This window comes from Sorex fumeus, unplaced genomic scaffold (genome assembly GCF_029834395.1).
Source record: "Sorex fumeus unplaced genomic scaffold, SorFum_2.1 ptg000115l, whole genome shotgun sequence".
Taxonomy (NCBI): Eukaryota; Metazoa; Chordata; class Mammalia; order Eulipotyphla; family Soricidae; genus Sorex; species Sorex fumeus.
Window position 1 is genome coordinate 17242102 of NW_026606172.1, and position 18747 is coordinate 17260848.

At 38.5% G+C, this 18747-nt stretch overlaps 1 protein-coding gene across 1 annotated transcript; it reads right to left on the bottom strand.

Moving 5' to 3' along the window:
- Window positions 1-3007: 3007 nt before the first annotated feature.
- HSPA13 (heat shock protein family A (Hsp70) member 13) lies at window positions 3008-15249 on the bottom strand. The gene is made up of 5 exons (XM_056135468.1): window positions 15182-15249; window positions 12774-13114; window positions 9152-9365; window positions 7084-7251; window positions 3008-5667 (listed from the first exon to the last, which is right to left on the bottom strand). Exons 1-5 carry the CDS (start codon window positions 15204-15206, stop codon window positions 5000-5002), a joined length of 1416 nt encoding a protein of 471 aa, XP_055991443.1. The 5' UTR covers window positions 15207-15249; the 3' UTR covers window positions 3008-4999.
- Window positions 15250-18747: the final 3498 nt, after the last annotated feature.

Here is an 18747-nt window from a genome sequence, read left to right on the forward strand (position 1 = left end):
GCTTTCTGATTGATGGTTATTCACTTCTTGATTTTCTTTCTGAAATTCCTGATTATGAGGCTATACTTCTTGGTATGATAAATAATATTCCTTATGTAATCTTCACTTTTTCTCCTCTCTTTTCTATTGCTTTTTCCTCCTTGCTTGATTTGTTTACATTGGGTGTACTGATTTCACTTTTCATCTTCATTCATACTTCTAAGACATATTTCTGTATTCTTTAGTTTCTTTACTTTCTTTATTTGAACAATTCCATTTTTTCCATTGAGTCTCTCTTCAGTTTCCTCTATTCAAATGTTACTTTCAGATCATTGAGCAACACGATGACAGTTGTCCGAAAGATTTCTTCATGCATGAGTGGTCATGTCCTTGTGAATGTTTTCCTTGTTGAAACTCAAGTTTCGTCTTCCTTGTACTCCATTAACTAGTGACAGGTGCTGGGTTGGACAGATGCCCAATTGGGCCTGAAACCTTTGCTATGCTAATCCAGGTTTTAATGGTAGAGAATTGTGGGGGGAAGCCAAGCCTACAGTGAGCCCTCATGATTTACAGCAGGGCTTTGAGTGAGTTAGGTGGAAGTTTAGTTTGGGAGGCCAGGAAGTGAGTTGGTGCTGGTGAGGGTGGGCAGAGCCAGATTTCATCTTGGTTCAAAAATCAAAAACCTAAATCAAAGTCAGAATACAATGCACCCCTTCTCCCAAAGCACACCCAAAAAAAGACAAAACAACAACAAAAAAAAGCACAGAAAGTTTGGGCAGGCAGGCCCTTAGGGCTGGCTCACTTTTAAAATCTTTAAACTTGAGATCTGTGGACATTATGTAACTGTGTAAGAATTGAAAAAAGGCACAGTGATATTGCATTATGGAATGGAGGATTTCACACACTGGGGTTAAATGTGTACTATATTTGAAGGACTGATATTTATTAACTGTGTAATTTTGGGAGTTATCTGACTTGTCCTATTTTTTTCTGAAAATGTAAAATATAGTACTAGAATTATTAGTAAAACAAAATATCATTATATCTTTTTTCTGTTAGGCACTTTTATTTTTAACAATTTAGTCCAAAACTTTGTAGTGTAGATAAAAACTGTACCATGTTTCTATGGATGAGATATTAGGAAGCTGGAAGATTTTGATGTCTCACAGATTAAATTTCAACTGTGGGGCTGCATTGTCTGAACTGATGAGGGTAGTGGTTTGCTTATTTTCGATAGCACAGCGGGTAGGACATTTGCCTTGCACAAGGCTGACCCAGGTTCAGTTCCTCCATCTCTCTTGGAGAGCCTGGCAAGCTACCGAGAGTATTCTGCTCACACAGCAGAGTCTGGCAAGCTCCCCATGGCATATTTGATATGCCAAAAACAGTAACAAGTCTCACAATGGAGACATTACTGGTGCCCACTGGAGCAAATCGAAGAACAATGGGAGGACAGTGCTACACTGTAAAAGTACTGCTACTTATTCAGTCATTGATTGATTAAGCTGATTGATTTGGACATGAACTTCACATAACTTTTCTTTTTATTCTGAATGTTCATTTTATTTTTATTACTTTTTTTTAAATTACCAAAGCTACTTCAGAGCTGTAAGTTGGAGCCATCAGCTGAGATGCCTATTTATCTACATGTTGTCTCTGATCTTTCAGTCTCTTACCCATCCATATTCACTAGAAGAGCTCAACCTAAACTTTATAGCAAACATGAGAATATCCCTAGAAGACCAGCTGTTTTATAATTCATCTTTCAAAGTGGCATCACAAACATTTCTATCATTTACGAATAAGTCATCAAACCTTACCAAAATTCAAGGCTATATAATCAGAGTAGATTACATAATTAAAGGATGTCTACACTCAAATGTAGTTGTATATTTAGTAATTATATATGGCAATATCACCATACTTACTCATATATTGAGTCTCAAAAAAGTGGCTAGAGAAATCAAAACTACAAAATCAATTGTCATCTACATTAATCAAATGACTTTAAAACAAACTATATATATATATATATATATTTATGTCCAAAGAATACAAATCTAAGAAATTATAATATCAACCAAAGGATTATAATCATCTATTGGGTAGGATCATTTATTAAGAGTTTAAGTTATTTTAGTCAGGAACCATGAGTTGATATTCCAAATTCTGGATACAGGACTTGCCACTTCTAAATTAGGGAAGTAAATAGAAAATATAAGCTATCTTAAATAGAAAGCAGGGAATGAAGCAATAGTTGCTGAAGTTACATGCCATGAGCATTAAATTGGCACCAAAATGAACTTGGCTTAGATATGAATGGAAAATAAAGCACAGTTTAAAAAACAAACTGCAAAATGGCATTTATTTACATTAAAATATGAATTACACACAGGTTTAATAGGCACAATCTGTTATGAACAATAGCTACTATCTTCTGTACAAGTATAATGAAAGAGCAATTTAGTGAGTGGTTTCAGTGAAAACAGTACCAAAACATTCCTGATGTAAAGTAAATTACTCATTCACATATTCTAATCATGTTTATATTTGAAAAGTTACATACTTCAAAATCACTAGTTATGCAGCCAAAATGTATTCTTTTATGAAAGATGTCTTCAGATAGGGATTTGCAAAAACATCCCTATCAGGATGGTTTTTAAATTTTTAATAACCTGCACTGACTTCAAGGCTATATATATAGCCTCCTAAAATAAGATTGAAGACAGACATTACTTCATATTTAAAAAGCTATACAACACTAGAGAACATGCTAAACTATTGCCCACAGATTCCAACACTGTTCTTCTACTTTTCACACACCAATTTAAATTCCAATATTATGTATAAGATTAGCTGCCATTTTGCAATCGTTCCTTTAAAAGGTGTTAAGAGATTGTCCTGAATGATCTCATATATTTTCAAATCAGGTCCTGGCCCTCCCGTTGATCATCGATTTGCTCGAGCGGGCCCAGTAACGTCTCCATTGGAGACTTTGTTGTTACTGTGTCTGGCATATCGAATACTCTCGGTAGCTTGCTGGGCTCTCTGAGAGGGGCGGAGGAATCGAACTCGGGTCGGCCATGTTGGCCGCGTGCAAGGCAAACGCCCTACCCGCTGTGCTATCGCTCCAGTCAAGCTTTTTAAAAAGTACAATAAAATGTTTTAGGTATCAGCTAATACTAAATCTGGAAATTTTGATAAATTGAGCTTTCCTCTTAAAGATCTTAACAAAAATATTTTAAAATTGTTTCTATTGAAGATTTATGCAAAGTCCAAGAGAGCATTTGAATATTTTCATAATTCAGTGAAGGATCATCTTTGGATTTCTCCATTAGTTCTGAAGTGTCAACATCATATGTATTTCTGTTTCCTATTACAGACATTACTGTACAAAGAAGTATTTGATTAAACTTAGGTTTTATTTTTACAGCAATTTCATTACTAAGAAAATATTAACATTCAGCTTTTTATTGAGAAGATGAAATATCTCAGAGTTCTTGAAATAAGTTTTCAGTGATAAAAATTCAAAATTCTTTCAAATTCAATAATGGATAAGGCTTTTTACACTAACCAAAGTATTGACCAGAATATACCTCTACTAAGAAAAAAAACTTCAGATAAGATGGGTATCACAGAAACAGGATGGCTCTACTTCTTTCTTGGTCTTTTTTTTTCTAAAAGAAAATAAACAAGACCAAGACAAACTGCTACAAATGCTGATTTGTAAAATCATTCCCATATTCTTCAACATTAAATTTCTAGATTGCTTTCAATATTCACAAATTTATAAATTTTCATTGACATCAACCTCAAGGCTGAAAATAATCCCAATGTGACGATCTTAAATGGTAGTCCTTAAAAGAGTTTTGGTCAACACATTTTCCCCATTTAAAACCAAACATGGGGAAATTACATAGAAAAGGTGAATCAAAGATGATTTAACAGTATAAACACAAGGTAAATCTTTTTCTTTTCATTTCTTTTTTGGTGGTGTTGGGGCAGGGGGCACCACAGGAGGTGGTGTGCAGGGCTTACTCCCGATTCTGCACTCATGAATCACTTCTGGTTTTGTTCAGAACCATGTTGGGTGCCGCGGATCCACTGGGGATCATTTTTGAACCCTGGTCCAAAGCATGCAAGGCAAATGTCCTACCCATTATACTATCACTCCAGCCTCACAAGGTAAATATGAAAATAAAAACATAAAACAAATACTGGGGCTTATTACTCCTATTTATCAAAGGTCTTAGATAATTGCTTGTGACATTAACACATTTAAAAAATGCGCCTGCTAATTCCTTACTGTTTTCTAACCAGGGAGAAACAGGGAAATTCAAGTAGCAAATGAGGAACAGCAGATGAAGGAACTTGATTATAATCTGGGTATTTCTACTATATTAAAATTTAAGAATAGAATTGCTATTTTAGAAACAAACATCCAATTTGTCAATTGACCCAGCATTTAAAAAACATTACAAATTACGTGAATAGGGCATACTTACAGGATACCTGTAAACTCAAATTTATTATGACACTCACAATTATTATATACACAACTCCATTAATACTGCTATGTGCCAACCAATATAAACATCCGACAACATTGTGTCTTCAAGTATAGTTCAAATTAAGTTATATGTGATAACCCAGAAAATTAAATTACCAGCTCCTACTAATACAATTTAGTAAGAACCGGGAAGTCTATATTTGGCATTAGATAATGTTTACAAAATATAAATTTTTAAGTGCATATGGTTTTAGCTACATCCAAAATCTCAAATATATAGCCACCCATGGCTTTTATTTCAACTCCAGAAATATGTGTTGGAATGAAATCTCTCCCAAACCAATTAAAGCCAATCTTACTATATTCAATCTTAAAAAAACAAATACAAAACTTTCACATATCTAAATGTTCCCCGTTGCAAATAACTATTTTCTAGACAGTTTTTTTGAGGTGGTCTGTGAAGAAGAAAAAATAATCACAACAGCATCATAAATAATCACTCCCCACAATTCAGTTGAAGTTGGTCTTTTGCAGATGCTTATTGGGAATTTCTAAAGCACTGACTTGGAGAGGCCAGGAGCCTCCATCAATCCCTGCCTGGATAGCCACTCCAGTCACCACTGCCAGGTCAGGGTCCACAGATGTGTTAGGATCCTTCCCAAAGAACTCCTGAATGACTTGGCGGATTCGAGGAATACGAGTCGAGCCCCCAACCAGCACCACCTCATCAATCTCACTCTTTTCCAAGTGGCCTTCTTTCAAAACTTGCCGAATGGGCACGAGTATTTTCTGGAATAGATCTTCATTAAGGGTATCAAAGAGCTGCCGTGATATTTCTGTTTCGAATAAAACATGATTCTCTCCACTCTTCTCTTCAGAAAGGTCAGTTCCAAACACACCATTTCCATGGTGGCCGTCTGCTGGGGAAAGTCTGTCATGTTGCAGTTGAGTGTCACTACTTTGAGGTCCCTTGATTGCCTCTTCCTCCACTGTTAGTAATACTGATAGCTGAGCAGATGGATGAAGAGTCAGATTTAATTTGACCATTTCTACAGCCTGTCTTAATCTGTGGATTTCTTCTTTCTTAGAAGGCAGGAAGCCATATATTTGATGGATCTGCTTATATAAGTATTGAAGCAATCTCTGATTGAAGTCCTGTCCTCCAAGTTTATTGTTTCCTAAGTTAAAGAGAAATTTATTATATTTCTGTATTTGTTTATATAGTATACATGTACAAATAATAATAATCAGGAATAACAAATATCTTATTTAATGTTATTAATATTTTATTTCTACAAAATCTGATTAAAAAAGTAAAGTAAAGGCCCTCCCGTTGATCGTCGATTTTGCTCGAGCGGGCCCAGTAACGTCTCCATTGGAGACTTTGTTGTTACTGTGTCTGGCATATCGAATACTCTCGGTAGCTTGCCGGGCTGGAGTGATAGCACAGCGGGTAGGGCGTTCGCCTTACAAGCGGCCAACATGGCCAACCCGAGTTCGATTCCTCCGCCCCTCTCGGAGAGCCCGGCAAGCTACCGAGAGTATTTGATATGCCAGACACAGTAACAACAAAGTCTCCAATGGAGACGTTACTGGGCCCGCTTGAGCAAAATCTGATTAAAATAACAATTTTAACTGAATGTCACTTTAAGAAATACTGAAAGTCAAGGCCAAAACTTTTAAATAATATGAGATGATATTCCTTAATTATATTAACTACATATTAATTTTCTGAAAATAAATTGAGAACATAGATTGGCTTTTAGTTATCAACTTAAAATAAGTACTAAACGTTAGGGTCAGAGAGATGGTACAAGCAGGTAAGGTGTTTGCCTTGCATGTGTCAACGTGGGTTTAATCACTAGCACCCCATAGGTTCCCTGAACCCCATACCAGGAGTGATCCCCGAGCTCAAAGCCAGAGGCAAGTCCTACGCACCAGGTGTGGGCAACCCCCCTACATCCCAAGTAAAATAAAATAAAACTAAACTAAATATTATTATTCTCAACCGAAGAAAATTTTTAAAACAGCATGATGAGCATTGTGTTCTGTTAAAAATATCCTTCTGCTGGTATGATTAAGAGTTTAAAATAGTAGAAAACATGATTTCACAGGTAAAAGAGAATGTAATCTACAGAGAACAACCTGTAACTTAACTATGCAGTAGATCAGTTCACAACAAGCTGAATTCTTTGAATTAAAAGTCTTCACAAAAATTTAAAATGCAAAAATCCTATAACTTTCTATAGAATACTATTAGTTCTCTTAAAATATTTATTTTGTTAAAAAGGTTATCAAATGAAATAATCTGATTATTCTTTATTTTAAAGAATTCTTTTCCACCTGTTCCCTTCTTCATGGACATAAGAAAGTTTGGGCTTGGTGAGTTAAAACTGGCAGTGACTGTCTTGACTTACAAGAAAGGCAGTCTAGCCAAATTTTTTCCTATAAGATCATGAGATTTTAGCATTAAAAAAAAAATCACACATGTAAGTTACCAAAAGGAAGTTAATACTGCAGATTTTATTCTAAGAAAGTTTATACATTACACATGTTCATGGGCTGGAAGTACTAACTTTCCCTATTTGTCTTACCAGACATTGCTCGAGTCAGAAACATTCCTCCTTGTTTATTCAGCAGTGACACATCGAGCGTTCCTCCGCCCAAATCTATCACCAAGACATGAAAGACATCAACCTTGTGGAGACCATAGGCCATAGCTGCTGCGGTAGGTTCATTTATCACCCTTAAGATCTTCAGTCCTGTAAGATTGGCAGGATGGAAGAAAAAGAAAGTGAGAGGATCCTAAGAAACTTCAGCAGTCAGAGAGCAATCTCAATGGACTGCGTGCATGCTTTGCATGGTTCAATCTCCGATGCTGAATAACCATCCCACAGCACCTAGTCAGGACTAGCTTCTCCTACAAATTCCGTACCAGTTAAATCTATATCAAGCTCTTATCTTACAAGACAGAAATACTACATAAAAATTTTTACAAAAAATGACACTTCAAATAATGAGAACAGACAGAAGAGTTCTAAATAGGTATCACTAAAAGCATTCTCAATGATTATAGAGAAAAAGCCCTCATTCATTGGAATATGTCACTAAATATAAAATCTCCCAGCCTCTTCTAATTTCATATTTTACTTGGAAGTATTAGAACAATAAAACTTTAATCACATGTACAAATACACATTTCTGAAGAAACTAGGTAAGTCACTATTTCCTCTAAAAATGTTTTTCTAGGGGCATGAGTGATAAGAGTACAGCAGGTAGGTCACTTGCCTTGCATGCAGATGAACTAGGTTTGATCCCCAGAGCCCCATATGGTTCCCCAGCCCTTGCCAGGTGTGATCCCTGAATGTAGTGCCAGGTATAAATCCTGAGCACCACTGGTGTGATCCAAAAACCAAAATCAAAAACAAAAGCAAACACAAAAACAAACCCCTCCCAATGACTAATAAAAAAGAAAGAGATGACTAAACAGAAACTTACAAAAGGAACAACTAAAAGATTCTAAATATAAGATCCTCAAATGTAATTCACACTTCCTTGATCAAATTTCTTGAAAGTTGACTATAATGCCATATTTAATGAATGGTCTGAAAAGTAGCAGCAATCTATAACAGGTACTTCAATTTTTTCTTTGGCGGGGGATAACATGAGTTTGAAGTATAGAAATGCTAATTAATTTATTTAAAGACAATAAAACCTTTCATCCTTACCTATGAAACTTTCTCAACTTTCTCTTCTCCAGTTACACTAGTCACTTCCTAATTTCTGTGTAGCAGCACATTCCCACTTTTTGGCTGCTACATTAACCTCTTTCTCTGAAATCTACTTCCATTAGCTTGATCAGTACCACACTTCCTTGAAATGTGCTTCACTGTCCCTTTCTCAACAATGCCTTCCTGGCCACTCTTTAAATCCTAAAAGTTCTGACTCCCTCTATCAGTACCAGCAATCCTTTAACACTTTTATCCAGCTCTTTTGAAATAGTAGGCTATTTTCAAGTATGTTTTGTATCTTGGTATTAAACCAGGGCTGATTTTGCCCCTGAGGGACATCTCTCAAAGGAAGGGGACAAAGATCTGTGACTGTTTGGAAGGCAGCAACCGACTACCATCTTAGTGAGCACAACTGGGGATGCTATTATATAATAAATACAAAACATGCAGATCAGTTTCCTAAACAAAGAACTATCAGCTCTGAAATGTCAATAATGTGAAAGAGCGCCCACATAATAATTGAATGTATTGATTTTCTTTTTCTTTTTAGTAAAATATAAAGTTCTATGGGAATAGGAATTTATAAGTACAATTTACAAGGCATTATTAATTGAAGGGTAACAAATGAATTCTCCCTCACCTTATTAAAAACATCATATTAATCTCATAATTTAAAAGAAGTTTAGGAGAAAAAATATTCATTGCTAAATTTTCTCAGTTTGTGGTATGCCTATCTAATTCATTATCATAATATACAACACTTTCCACTGTAAACTGAGTTACACTGAGCTATCTTTTATTAATAAAATTGATTTATCTACCGTATTGTTTTTATTTCTAATTTTGAACAAGAAATGCACCTTTACAGAAGATTTTTCAACCTAAGAGAATTGTAGGAAAAAGACAGTTCTGGCGAGGGCTGTTGAATTACCTGCAAGGTTGGCAGCTTCAACAGTTGCATTTCTCTGTTTTATATCAAATTCTGCTGGTACAGAGATAACAGCATTGACAACTGGCATTCCAAGGTATTCTTCTGCCATTTCCTTTAACTTCAATAACAGTCTAGACCCAACATATTCTGGAGAAACGGTGATGGTCTCATTACTTGTCACAGAAAACTCAACCAGCCCATTTTTGTTTAAAACCTGTAAATTGGATTTTGCAAAAATATATGAATGTACATATACATGTGTGTGTGCATGTATATATAATTATATACATACCTACTGAACTCATAAAAAATATCCTTACCTAAAGCAGGATATCTGTAATGTGACAAACACATGTACTAATATTAGAAATTAAATATTGTAAGTTATTCTTTAAAATGTATAAATTATACCATTATCTCAAATAATAGCAAAATAATGAAGTTCATCATGAAATGTATAATTAGAATAGCACTCTTGATTTTTAATTGTCAACTGAAAGAAAGACAAATGAGAAATGTAAGAAGTAACATTAAATCCTACATGTCTTAGGATCTTTTTTCTCTTAAATCTTGCTTCCAAGAAATTATTTTTTCCTGGGGGCTGGAGCAATAACATAGCAGGTAGAGCGTTTGACTTGCATGCGACCAACCTGGGTTCGATTCCCAGCATCCTATACGGCCCCCTGAACACCGCTAGGTGTCATTCCTGAGTGCAGAGCCAGGAGTAACCCCTGTGTATCGCTGGGTGTGACCCAAAAAGAAAAAAAAAAAAGTTCCTAGAACAAGAAAATATTTGTTCCTAGAATATTCTAGAACAAATTAACAAAGATTATTTTATTTCATTGTTCTTATTCATGAACTAAATGTTCATTTATATTGTTTCCATAAAACCATGTATTATCCATTTGTTCATTATCTCTGCTAATATGGCTATGCATTTAAAAGACAAAGGAATTTCCGAAACATATCATCCTACTTTCATCAACAGATTGTTTAATGTCATTTGTAAAAGAGTCTATTTTGGATTTGAGTTTCAATCAAGAAAACCTGACCATCCAGAAATGTGTTTCTCCTGTCTGGGAAACACTAAAACATGCTTATAGATAAAATTAAAAACGGTTCAGAGACCAGTATTACCATGCATGCTCACCTAACAGCCCCTAAATAAAATAGGACAAATAAAAAGGATTAGACCAATACTATGAAGAAACTAATTACTAAAGAAAATTAAAATGCCAAGAAACATTTATTTATTTATTTGCTTTTTGGGTCACACCCAGTGATGCTCAGGGGTTACTCCTGGCTCTGCACTCAGGAATGACTCCTGGTGGTGCTCGGGGGACCATATGGGATGCTGGGAATCGAACCTAGGTTGGCCACGTGTAAGGCAAACGCCCTACCTGCTGTGCTCCAGCCCCAAGAGACATTTTTTTTAAAATTCTGACCTAAGAAATAAAAAGGAATACATAAGTTAGATACCCTTTTTTTCACTTTTCTATTGGCAAAGATTAAGAATTTCTAGTAAAGATACTGGTACTATTTGGGCTGGAGAAATAGAACAGTGGGTAAGCTTATCTTGTACACAGCTGACCTGGGTATAATCTCCAGCACTGAATATGGCCCTGTGATATCCCCACCCCTCAGGAGTGATCCCTTAGTACCACCAGATGTTTCCTCCAAACAAAGTAAAGGTAAAAAGGTAAAGGCCCTCCCGTTGATCGTCGATTTGCTCGAGCGGGCCCAGTAACGTCTCCATTGGAGACTTTGTTGTTACTGTGTTTGGCATATGGAATACTCTCGGTAGCTTGCCGGGCTCTCTGAGAGGGGCGGAGGAATCAAACTCGGGTCGCCCATGTTGGCCGCTTGTAAGGCGAACGCCCTACCCGCTGTGCTATCGCTCCAGCCAAAAATATTTTTAAAATAGCATGCTTAGTATAATCCCTTTTGAAGTAAGCAAAGTAAACACACACACATATTACCTATCCATTCACCTATTCCTCCCTTCATCTTAAAATGGCCTTCATTGATTTCACTGCTACAAGTATCAAGACTGCAGAACAAAAATACAGTAAGGCCCTAAATCCTGAAAAGTACTGTGGAATCAGTAATTGACTTGTCCTACTTGCAACATAATTGACATACAGATTACCTCAGTTGAAATAGAGACTCTTTAGGCCACAATGAAATAGACTTGAGAGTTTAGAAAGACTTTCAGGTATATAAACAACTAACATGTGACAAATGAGCCAAGTATAAAGTGGAGCAAGGAAAAGCCTCTCTCATAAACAGTGCTGGGAAAATTGGTATTCACATGTAAAAAAAAATCTGAATTCAGAAACCACTCTTATCTCACAACATGCACAAAAGTCAATTCAAAATGAATTAAAGCCTGAATCCATTTATATTTTGGAAAACATTGGCAGTACCCTCAGTGACACCAAATCTAGAGGTATTTTTTAATGACTCAATGCCATTGGCCAAGAAAACAAAAGAAAAAACTAAATGGTATAAGGCAAGCATACCCCCTATTCTATTGGCCAAGAAAACAAAAGAAAAAACTAAATTAAATGGGAAAAAACTAAATTAAGTGGGGAAAAAACTAAATTAGGCAGCTCTTACACTGCAAAACAAACAATGGGCAGAATAAAAAGACACTGCACAGACTGGGAGAAATTATTTGTTCATCGCTCATTCGAGAAAGGGTTAATATCTAAGATATATAAAGCATTTGCAGAACTTAAGAACTAAAAAATCAAACCCATCAAAAATTGGAACCAACGCTTCATTAAAGGAGACATACCAATGGTGAATAGGTAGATAAAAAAAAAAAGCTCTCCATCATGTAACATTAGAGAAATGCAAATCAAAACAAAGAGACACCATCTCAGGTCAAATGGCACATATCAAAAAGAACAAAAGTGTAGAAGTGAATGAGGGCAAAAATAAACCCACCATTCACTGCTTGTGGTTGACTGGTTCCACTCTTGAGAAAAAAAAATGGACACTTCTCAAAAAACTCAGACTTGAGCTTCTACATGGCCCAGCAATTCTACTTCTTGGGCTCTACCCCAAGGGTCCAAAATCACTATTTCAAAAAGACATTTGTATCCTATGTTCAATGCGACATTATTCACACTAACCAAGAGCTGGGAACAACCCAAGTGTCCATCCAAGAATAGGTGAGTGGATAATGAAACAGCGGTATACAGTGGAACACAAGTCGGCTATAAGAAAAAAAAAAAAAAACGGAATCCTGTAATTTGCCACCATATAGGTGGAACTATAGGGTAATACGCTGAGTGAAGTCAGACAGAAGGAAAGGCATAGATCCAGAACATTTAATATATGGGATATAAAAAAACATGGGATGGGAATAAGAAAATGGTTAAAGCTGCAGAACCTGAGAGCTGATATATAGAACTGAACTAATCAAGGGCAGGAGAGATGAGAGAATGTGACAGAAATGGACATTGGTGGAAGGCGTGGCGTTGGAATGTTATAGGCATGACACCCTAACATGAACAGTGTTGTAAATCACAGTGCTCCAAATAAAAATATCAGTATGAATTAAAAAAAACATACAAAGGTTTTTAAAAAAATATATATTTATTTGATCATTTACCTTAAAAGGGTATCTGCCAATTTCGGCCTCCAGTTCTTCTTGGGTAAAAATCTTGCCTATGAATCTTTTGGCATCATATATTGTGTTTTGTGGATTTGAATCTGCCAGCTCTAAGCTGTCATACCCCACATAGACATCACTGTCAGTAAAGGATACCATGCTGGGTATGCTGCTATGCCCATTTTCATCGGGAATAACCTTTACTTTTCCTGTGCCAGGATAAAACACCCCAACAGAACAGTAGGTGGTACCAAGGTCAATGCCAATCACTTTAGGGGTAGGCAATGGTAAATACTGTTGTGCCAAATAGCCAGCCAATAGGAGGGTCAAAACAGCTGATCCTGAAATACAAGCAAATTAAGAGATGTCTTATCAAGCTAGTACAATTATGCCAACATACAAGAGTCCCTTTAATATCCATCTTTGAAACAATATAATCAAATTTTATTCTTTGATAAGATAAACCAAAAGGGTAAACCTGCAAATTTTATTCCATGATCAGACTCCTAGATAAGTTTCATAAAATAAACTGATCTTAAAACCAAGTGAATGAACAACAAAACCATAAACAAAAACCCTGTGTGTGCTTCATTTCTAGGTGAATAAAGGAATCCAAGTAAAACCACTTCTGAAGCAGCTGTGGCTGATGCTGACAGAAAACGCCATTCATCTGTAGGAACGAACTTACAGTATTTGTATCACTGTAATACTGTCCTCCCATTGTTCGATTTTCTCAGGGGGCATCAGTAACATCTCCATTGTGAGACTTGCTACTGTTTTTGGCACATTGAATATGCCAAGGGTAGCTTGCCAGACTTTGCAAAGTGGGCGGAATACTCTCAGTAGCTTGCCAGGCTCTCCAAGAGGGGCGGAGGAATCGAATCCTGGTCGCCCAGGTTGGCAGCCTGCAAGGCAAATGCCCTACCCACTATGCTATCATGCTCCGGTTGGTAACATATTAAGTAGAAACTTCTTATTAAAATTCCCATAGTAAAAACTGTGACTGTGAAGAAGCTCTTTATCCCTTTATCTTTTTCCCATTGAAGAGAATCAAACAGAGAAATGATAAAATTATCTTCTAAAATCTGCTTAAATTTACTTCATAATATGCCAGCACAGTCCACTATTTTTCGGTATTTCAATGTTAAGTAGGGAGCTCGAGGGATAGTACAGTGGGTAGGGCGTTTGCAAGCGGGTAGGGCGTTTGTCTTGCACGCAGCGGACCCAGGCTGGATCCCTGGCATCCCATATAGTTCTCCAAGCACTGCAAGGAGTAACTCCTGAGTGCAGAGCCAGGGGGAACCCCTGAGCATCGCTGGGTGTGACCCCCCAAAAAAAGCAAAAAATAAAATGTGAATTAGGGGTATACTTCTTGGGAAGGTAACGCGCAGAAAATGAAAAATATAAAAAGGGGTAACTAGAGGCAACAAAAATGAAAGCTCCTTGAAGACTCATTTTATTCTCATACCCCTGAACCAGACTGATTCCTGCAAATAGCAGATCCAACCCCACCAAAATAATAAAATAACAATAATAATAATAATAATAATTATTATTATTATTATTATTATAGTCAAGGACAACAGTGAGTATGGAACAAAGCCTTAAGAATTGTAAATACTGGGGCTGGAGCAATATAGCACAGTGGGTAGGGTGTTTGCCTTGCAAGCGGCCGACCCAGGTTTGTTCCCCAGCATCCCATGTGGTCCCCTGTGCACCATCAGGAGTAATTCCTGAGTGCAGAGCCAGGAGTGACCCCTGTGCATCGCAGGGTGTTACCCAAAAAGCTAAAAAAAAAAAATTGTAACACATCACAACAGAATTTTTTTTTAATTTATTTTTAATTTTGGTCACAAAGGGCTGCGTTACACATCCCTCTGCAGTCACCTATGTCGATGGCTGGCACAGAGAATTCAAAGACGCCAACGTGTAGCCCTGGCACGGTTCGACCCCATTCTCGTGCAGCGGCCAAACAAAAGACCATCAGGAAATCGCGGGCCAACCCCACTTCTCTGGCTCCTTCGCTGCGAAATTTCAAAATCATTTCATCCCCCGCGCGAGCTGAAGGCGGTCTCGAGCCCCCCAAATCCAGCAGCCGCCGCCACGGGCCCTCTCCTCCGCGGCCGCAGAGAACCCCGAGGGATGAACCTCAACTCAACCCGGTTCCGAACCCACCGTGGGCAGCTCGCCCGCCTTACCCCGGCCTCCTCCGGCCGGCGATCGCCACCCCCCACCCCACCCCAATAGGCGACCCCCAACTCTTGAGTCCCCTTTCCTCTGCCGTTCTTCCTTTTTTTTTTTTTTGGCCAACTTGAATACACACTCCAGGAGATGCGGCTACTACCCTCGCCCGTGCCAGGCTCCCCTTCCCCCAAGCCGCCACCGAAGTCTCCCCCTCCGTCACAGACCTAAGATCGTCATCTCTCCGGCCATCACAGTTCCACCGCGGCGGCTTGGGATGACTGTCCTAGACGCCGGGGGCCGCCCCCGCCTCTGATTGGCAGCCCCGTGGCCTTCTGGGAAATGTAGTCTCCCGGCTTTGCGGAGTTGCGGCGGAAGCTCCGAGTCGGAACTTCATTGACCAGGAGGCCGCGGGGCGGCGCGCTGCTTTTCTCACGCTGTCGTGGACGACGGATTGATTCGCCCTCAGGCGCACGGGGAGCCCAGCCAATTAGGCGGAGGTGAAAGAGAGAGCAGGAGAGGATTGGCCTTGCGAATCAGCAGAACCCAAACAGCCGCTAGCCTCTTTGAGGTAAAGACTGTCCCGTCCTTTCGGCCTCGCCGCCGCTTTGCTTTCTGGGAAGTGTAGTTTCCGACCTTTCCGCTGTCTCCGAGGAAAAGCGGGGACTGCGCTGGGTCGTTGTTTGGGTTCACCTTCTTCCGAGCCGTGCTCCGGCTTCCAGCTTTTATTTCTCTGTTTAAAGTGTGCCTTAAACGTCAAGATTCTAGATGAGGGCCCGAACGATAGTACAGCGGGTAGGGCGTTTGCCTTGCACGCAGTGGACCCGGGTTCGATCCCGGGCATACCATATGGTTCCCCCAAGCACCGCCAGGAGTGAGCCAGGAGTAACCCTGTGCATCACTGGGTGTGACCCCAAAAGCGAAAAGCAAAAAAAAAAAAAAGGCTAGATGAAGCTCCCTTGTACAACCCCTTCCCTAACGTCTCTGTCCCCTAGAAGTACCCTGCTCAGAGAGGGACCTGAACCGGCTCTCTGCAAACCTCAAAGCCTTCAGTCCTCTGCTTTTGCTTGGGGGGTGGGGCGGAGGAATAAATGAATCTAAGGTCGGTGTCGTTTATCCGAGAGAGTAGGGACACATTTTCTCTCTGGTTCCTCAAAACCAAACATAAAAAGAGTACCTCCCCTCCCACCGCCCCATGCCAGCCCCTTTAACTTTCTCTTGGATTAAATAATTTGCAGCAAGAATTGCACCCACAGAAAAGTGCTGTAATATTTGATGGGATTTCAGAATGCTCGAGAAATTTGGGGTGAGGGAGATGTTCCCTAGTTTATAGCTCAGCCATTTTTTTCACACTTCTTGATCATTGGTCCTGCTTAATGTCTCCTGAGAATTGGTTGGTGGTTTGTTCCTTTACCCGAGGGAGCATTGGAACTTAGATGGACACCTGGAGGAACTTAGTTGATACTCCTGTTTCTATGCTGAAGGGTGTCACTCTGGGCGGTGCTGGGAGTCATACCCAGGTCTTCAGCATACAGAGCAAGCAAGCACCTTAGAGATTGCTTTGTCCATTTTGTTGTAAAAGTTCGCTGTAACTTCGGTTCTAGAGAACTGAAATCTCTTTCCTAACCTCAGATATAAATCAGACAATCCCTTTTGATACACAGAACAGCCTGCTGGGGGAATAAAACCACTGGCTCTCTATCTTATTTTCAAATGTCTATGAATGTTGATAGTTATTGAGGCAGAATTATGGTTAATGGTAATTGATTACAGTGTTCTTTTTTTTTTTATCTTTTCAAAACCTTTCAGAAGTTAACCTGTAAAATATAGTGTGTTGGCATTCCAAATTTTCTAATTTGGAATCAAAACACAAATCCTAGTTTATAAATATTAGATATATAGGAATTATAAGAAGCATTTATTGACGAGTCAGAATAACCAGGAGAGAAAAATATAAATGCACCAAGGTAATTTAGTATGTAGTGTATATGCAACAGGAACACAGGTCAGCGAAAGAATTGAACGAAGTGTGTATCATTTAATCCTGAAAATGAAACTTCATAAAAGAGATATGTTTAATCAATATCTAAAGACAGAGGGAGCCCAGTACTAAGTCAGTGCTAGATAGTATGAAGCAATGGGCTGGAGGCATCTGAGAGATGAGACTAGAAAAGTAAACCAAATCAGAGTTCATACTGTTGTGCAGGCATTTGGTTGTCATTCACTCTTCCACCCAACTCTCTCTCCTTGATAATAGTATCTTGGATTTTTTTCAAGAAGTAGATAGAGATATATGATTTGGGGGAAGAAGGCTTGAAATCTAGGGAAGAAGGTGAAGTAGAAATTATGCAAGTTGTCCTAGTTTTCTTTTTTTTTTTCTTTTTGGGTGATACCCGACAATGCATAGGGGTTACTCCTGGCTCATGCACTCAGGAATTACTCCTGGCAGTGCTCGGAGAACCATATGGGATGCTGGGAATCGAACCCGGGTCATCCGCATACAAGGCAAACGCCCTACCCGCTGTGCTATCGCTCCAGCGCCATATTCTAGTTTTCTAAGACAATCGGCAACCATACAGTTCAATTGATGAACCATACAGTCAAGTGTCTTAAAATATACAATCATTTTTCAATTAGGTGACAAACCTGAAATAGGTGTTACTGGATTAAATCACGTTGATACAGGTGCATTTTCTTTGCAGGGATTTTAGTGGAGAGTTGTTTTCTCATTTTGCACCCAAAATTCATCTGTTTGCTTGTCTGCAATTTTGGTAGTTGTAAACTGGGATTGTTTACTGTAAACTATTGAGGCATAAATATACCTTAGCAAATACCTACTCTGTCTTCAAAAACCAGAAACTTTATATTGTCTCTTGGTGATGTATCTACTCTGTCTTCAAAACCAGTTCATTCTCAAAAATATTTTACAGATAATTTAGAGGAGTGTTTGTCAACATTTTTATAATCATGTCCCATTTCAACCTATTCTACTTCTTGTGGCCTCTGATCTATCGGTTGGCAGCCCCATCCTCCTATTGGTTCCCTAGCCTCAGCAGTAGCCCCTAGTTGAGAAACCTTTTAGAAGTCATGTTATTAGGGTATGGAGAGATAGTACAGTGGACAGGGCACTTGCATTGCATGTAGCTGATGTGGGTTCAGTGTATATGATATTGAATTGAAAATCACATGGATTGGTATGATATCATGATCAACTAATATGATACCTGAAGCCCATCTGGGAGTGATCCCTGAGCACAGAACTAGGAATAAGCCCTGAACACAGTGGGTTGCAGCAAAATTGAGAGAGAGCGAGAGAGAGACAGAGACAGAGAAAGACAGAGAGAGAAAGAAAGGAAGGAAGGAAGGAAGGAAGGAAGGAAGGAAGGAAGGAAGGAAGGAAGGAAGAAAGAAAGAGAGAGAGAGAGAGAGGAGGGAGGGGAGGAAATGAGACTAGCTGATTAAATTGAATTCACTTGAATAATCTATGATACTCTCCCCATGGGATTCTCCTGGCCTTGCTTAGGAGCACCTAGATGGTGCATAAGAGTGAACCTGGGTAAGTCACATTTGACATACCTGCTGTACTATCTCTTCAGTGCTCACAATGTAGTCTCTAATCTTTTTTAATATTGTTTTATGTCATTCGCAATGAAACTTGTTATTCAATGATAACTTTGAATAAAGGTGATTTTAGTTGTGAAATTAAAATTCATTTAAACTTTAAAAATAACGTTTTTCTGAACAACTAATTATGAATTATGAATTTATGTTTATTTGTATGTGTTATTATATA

Excerpts from the sequence above, each read along its gene's own strand:
- HSPA13 (XM_056135468.1), bottom strand. The coding sequence starts at position 15,206 with ATGGCCGGAGAGATGACGATCTTAG. Across the intron at positions 13,115-15,181 it reads CGGAGAGATGACGATCTTAG|GATCAGCTGTTTTGACCCTC; the intron begins GTCTGTGACGGA and ends CTTGTATTTCAG. Across the intron at positions 7,252-9,151 it reads TGAAGCTGCCAACCTTGCAG|GACTGAAGATCTTAAGGGTG; the intron begins GTAATTCAACAG and ends CCAATCTTACAG.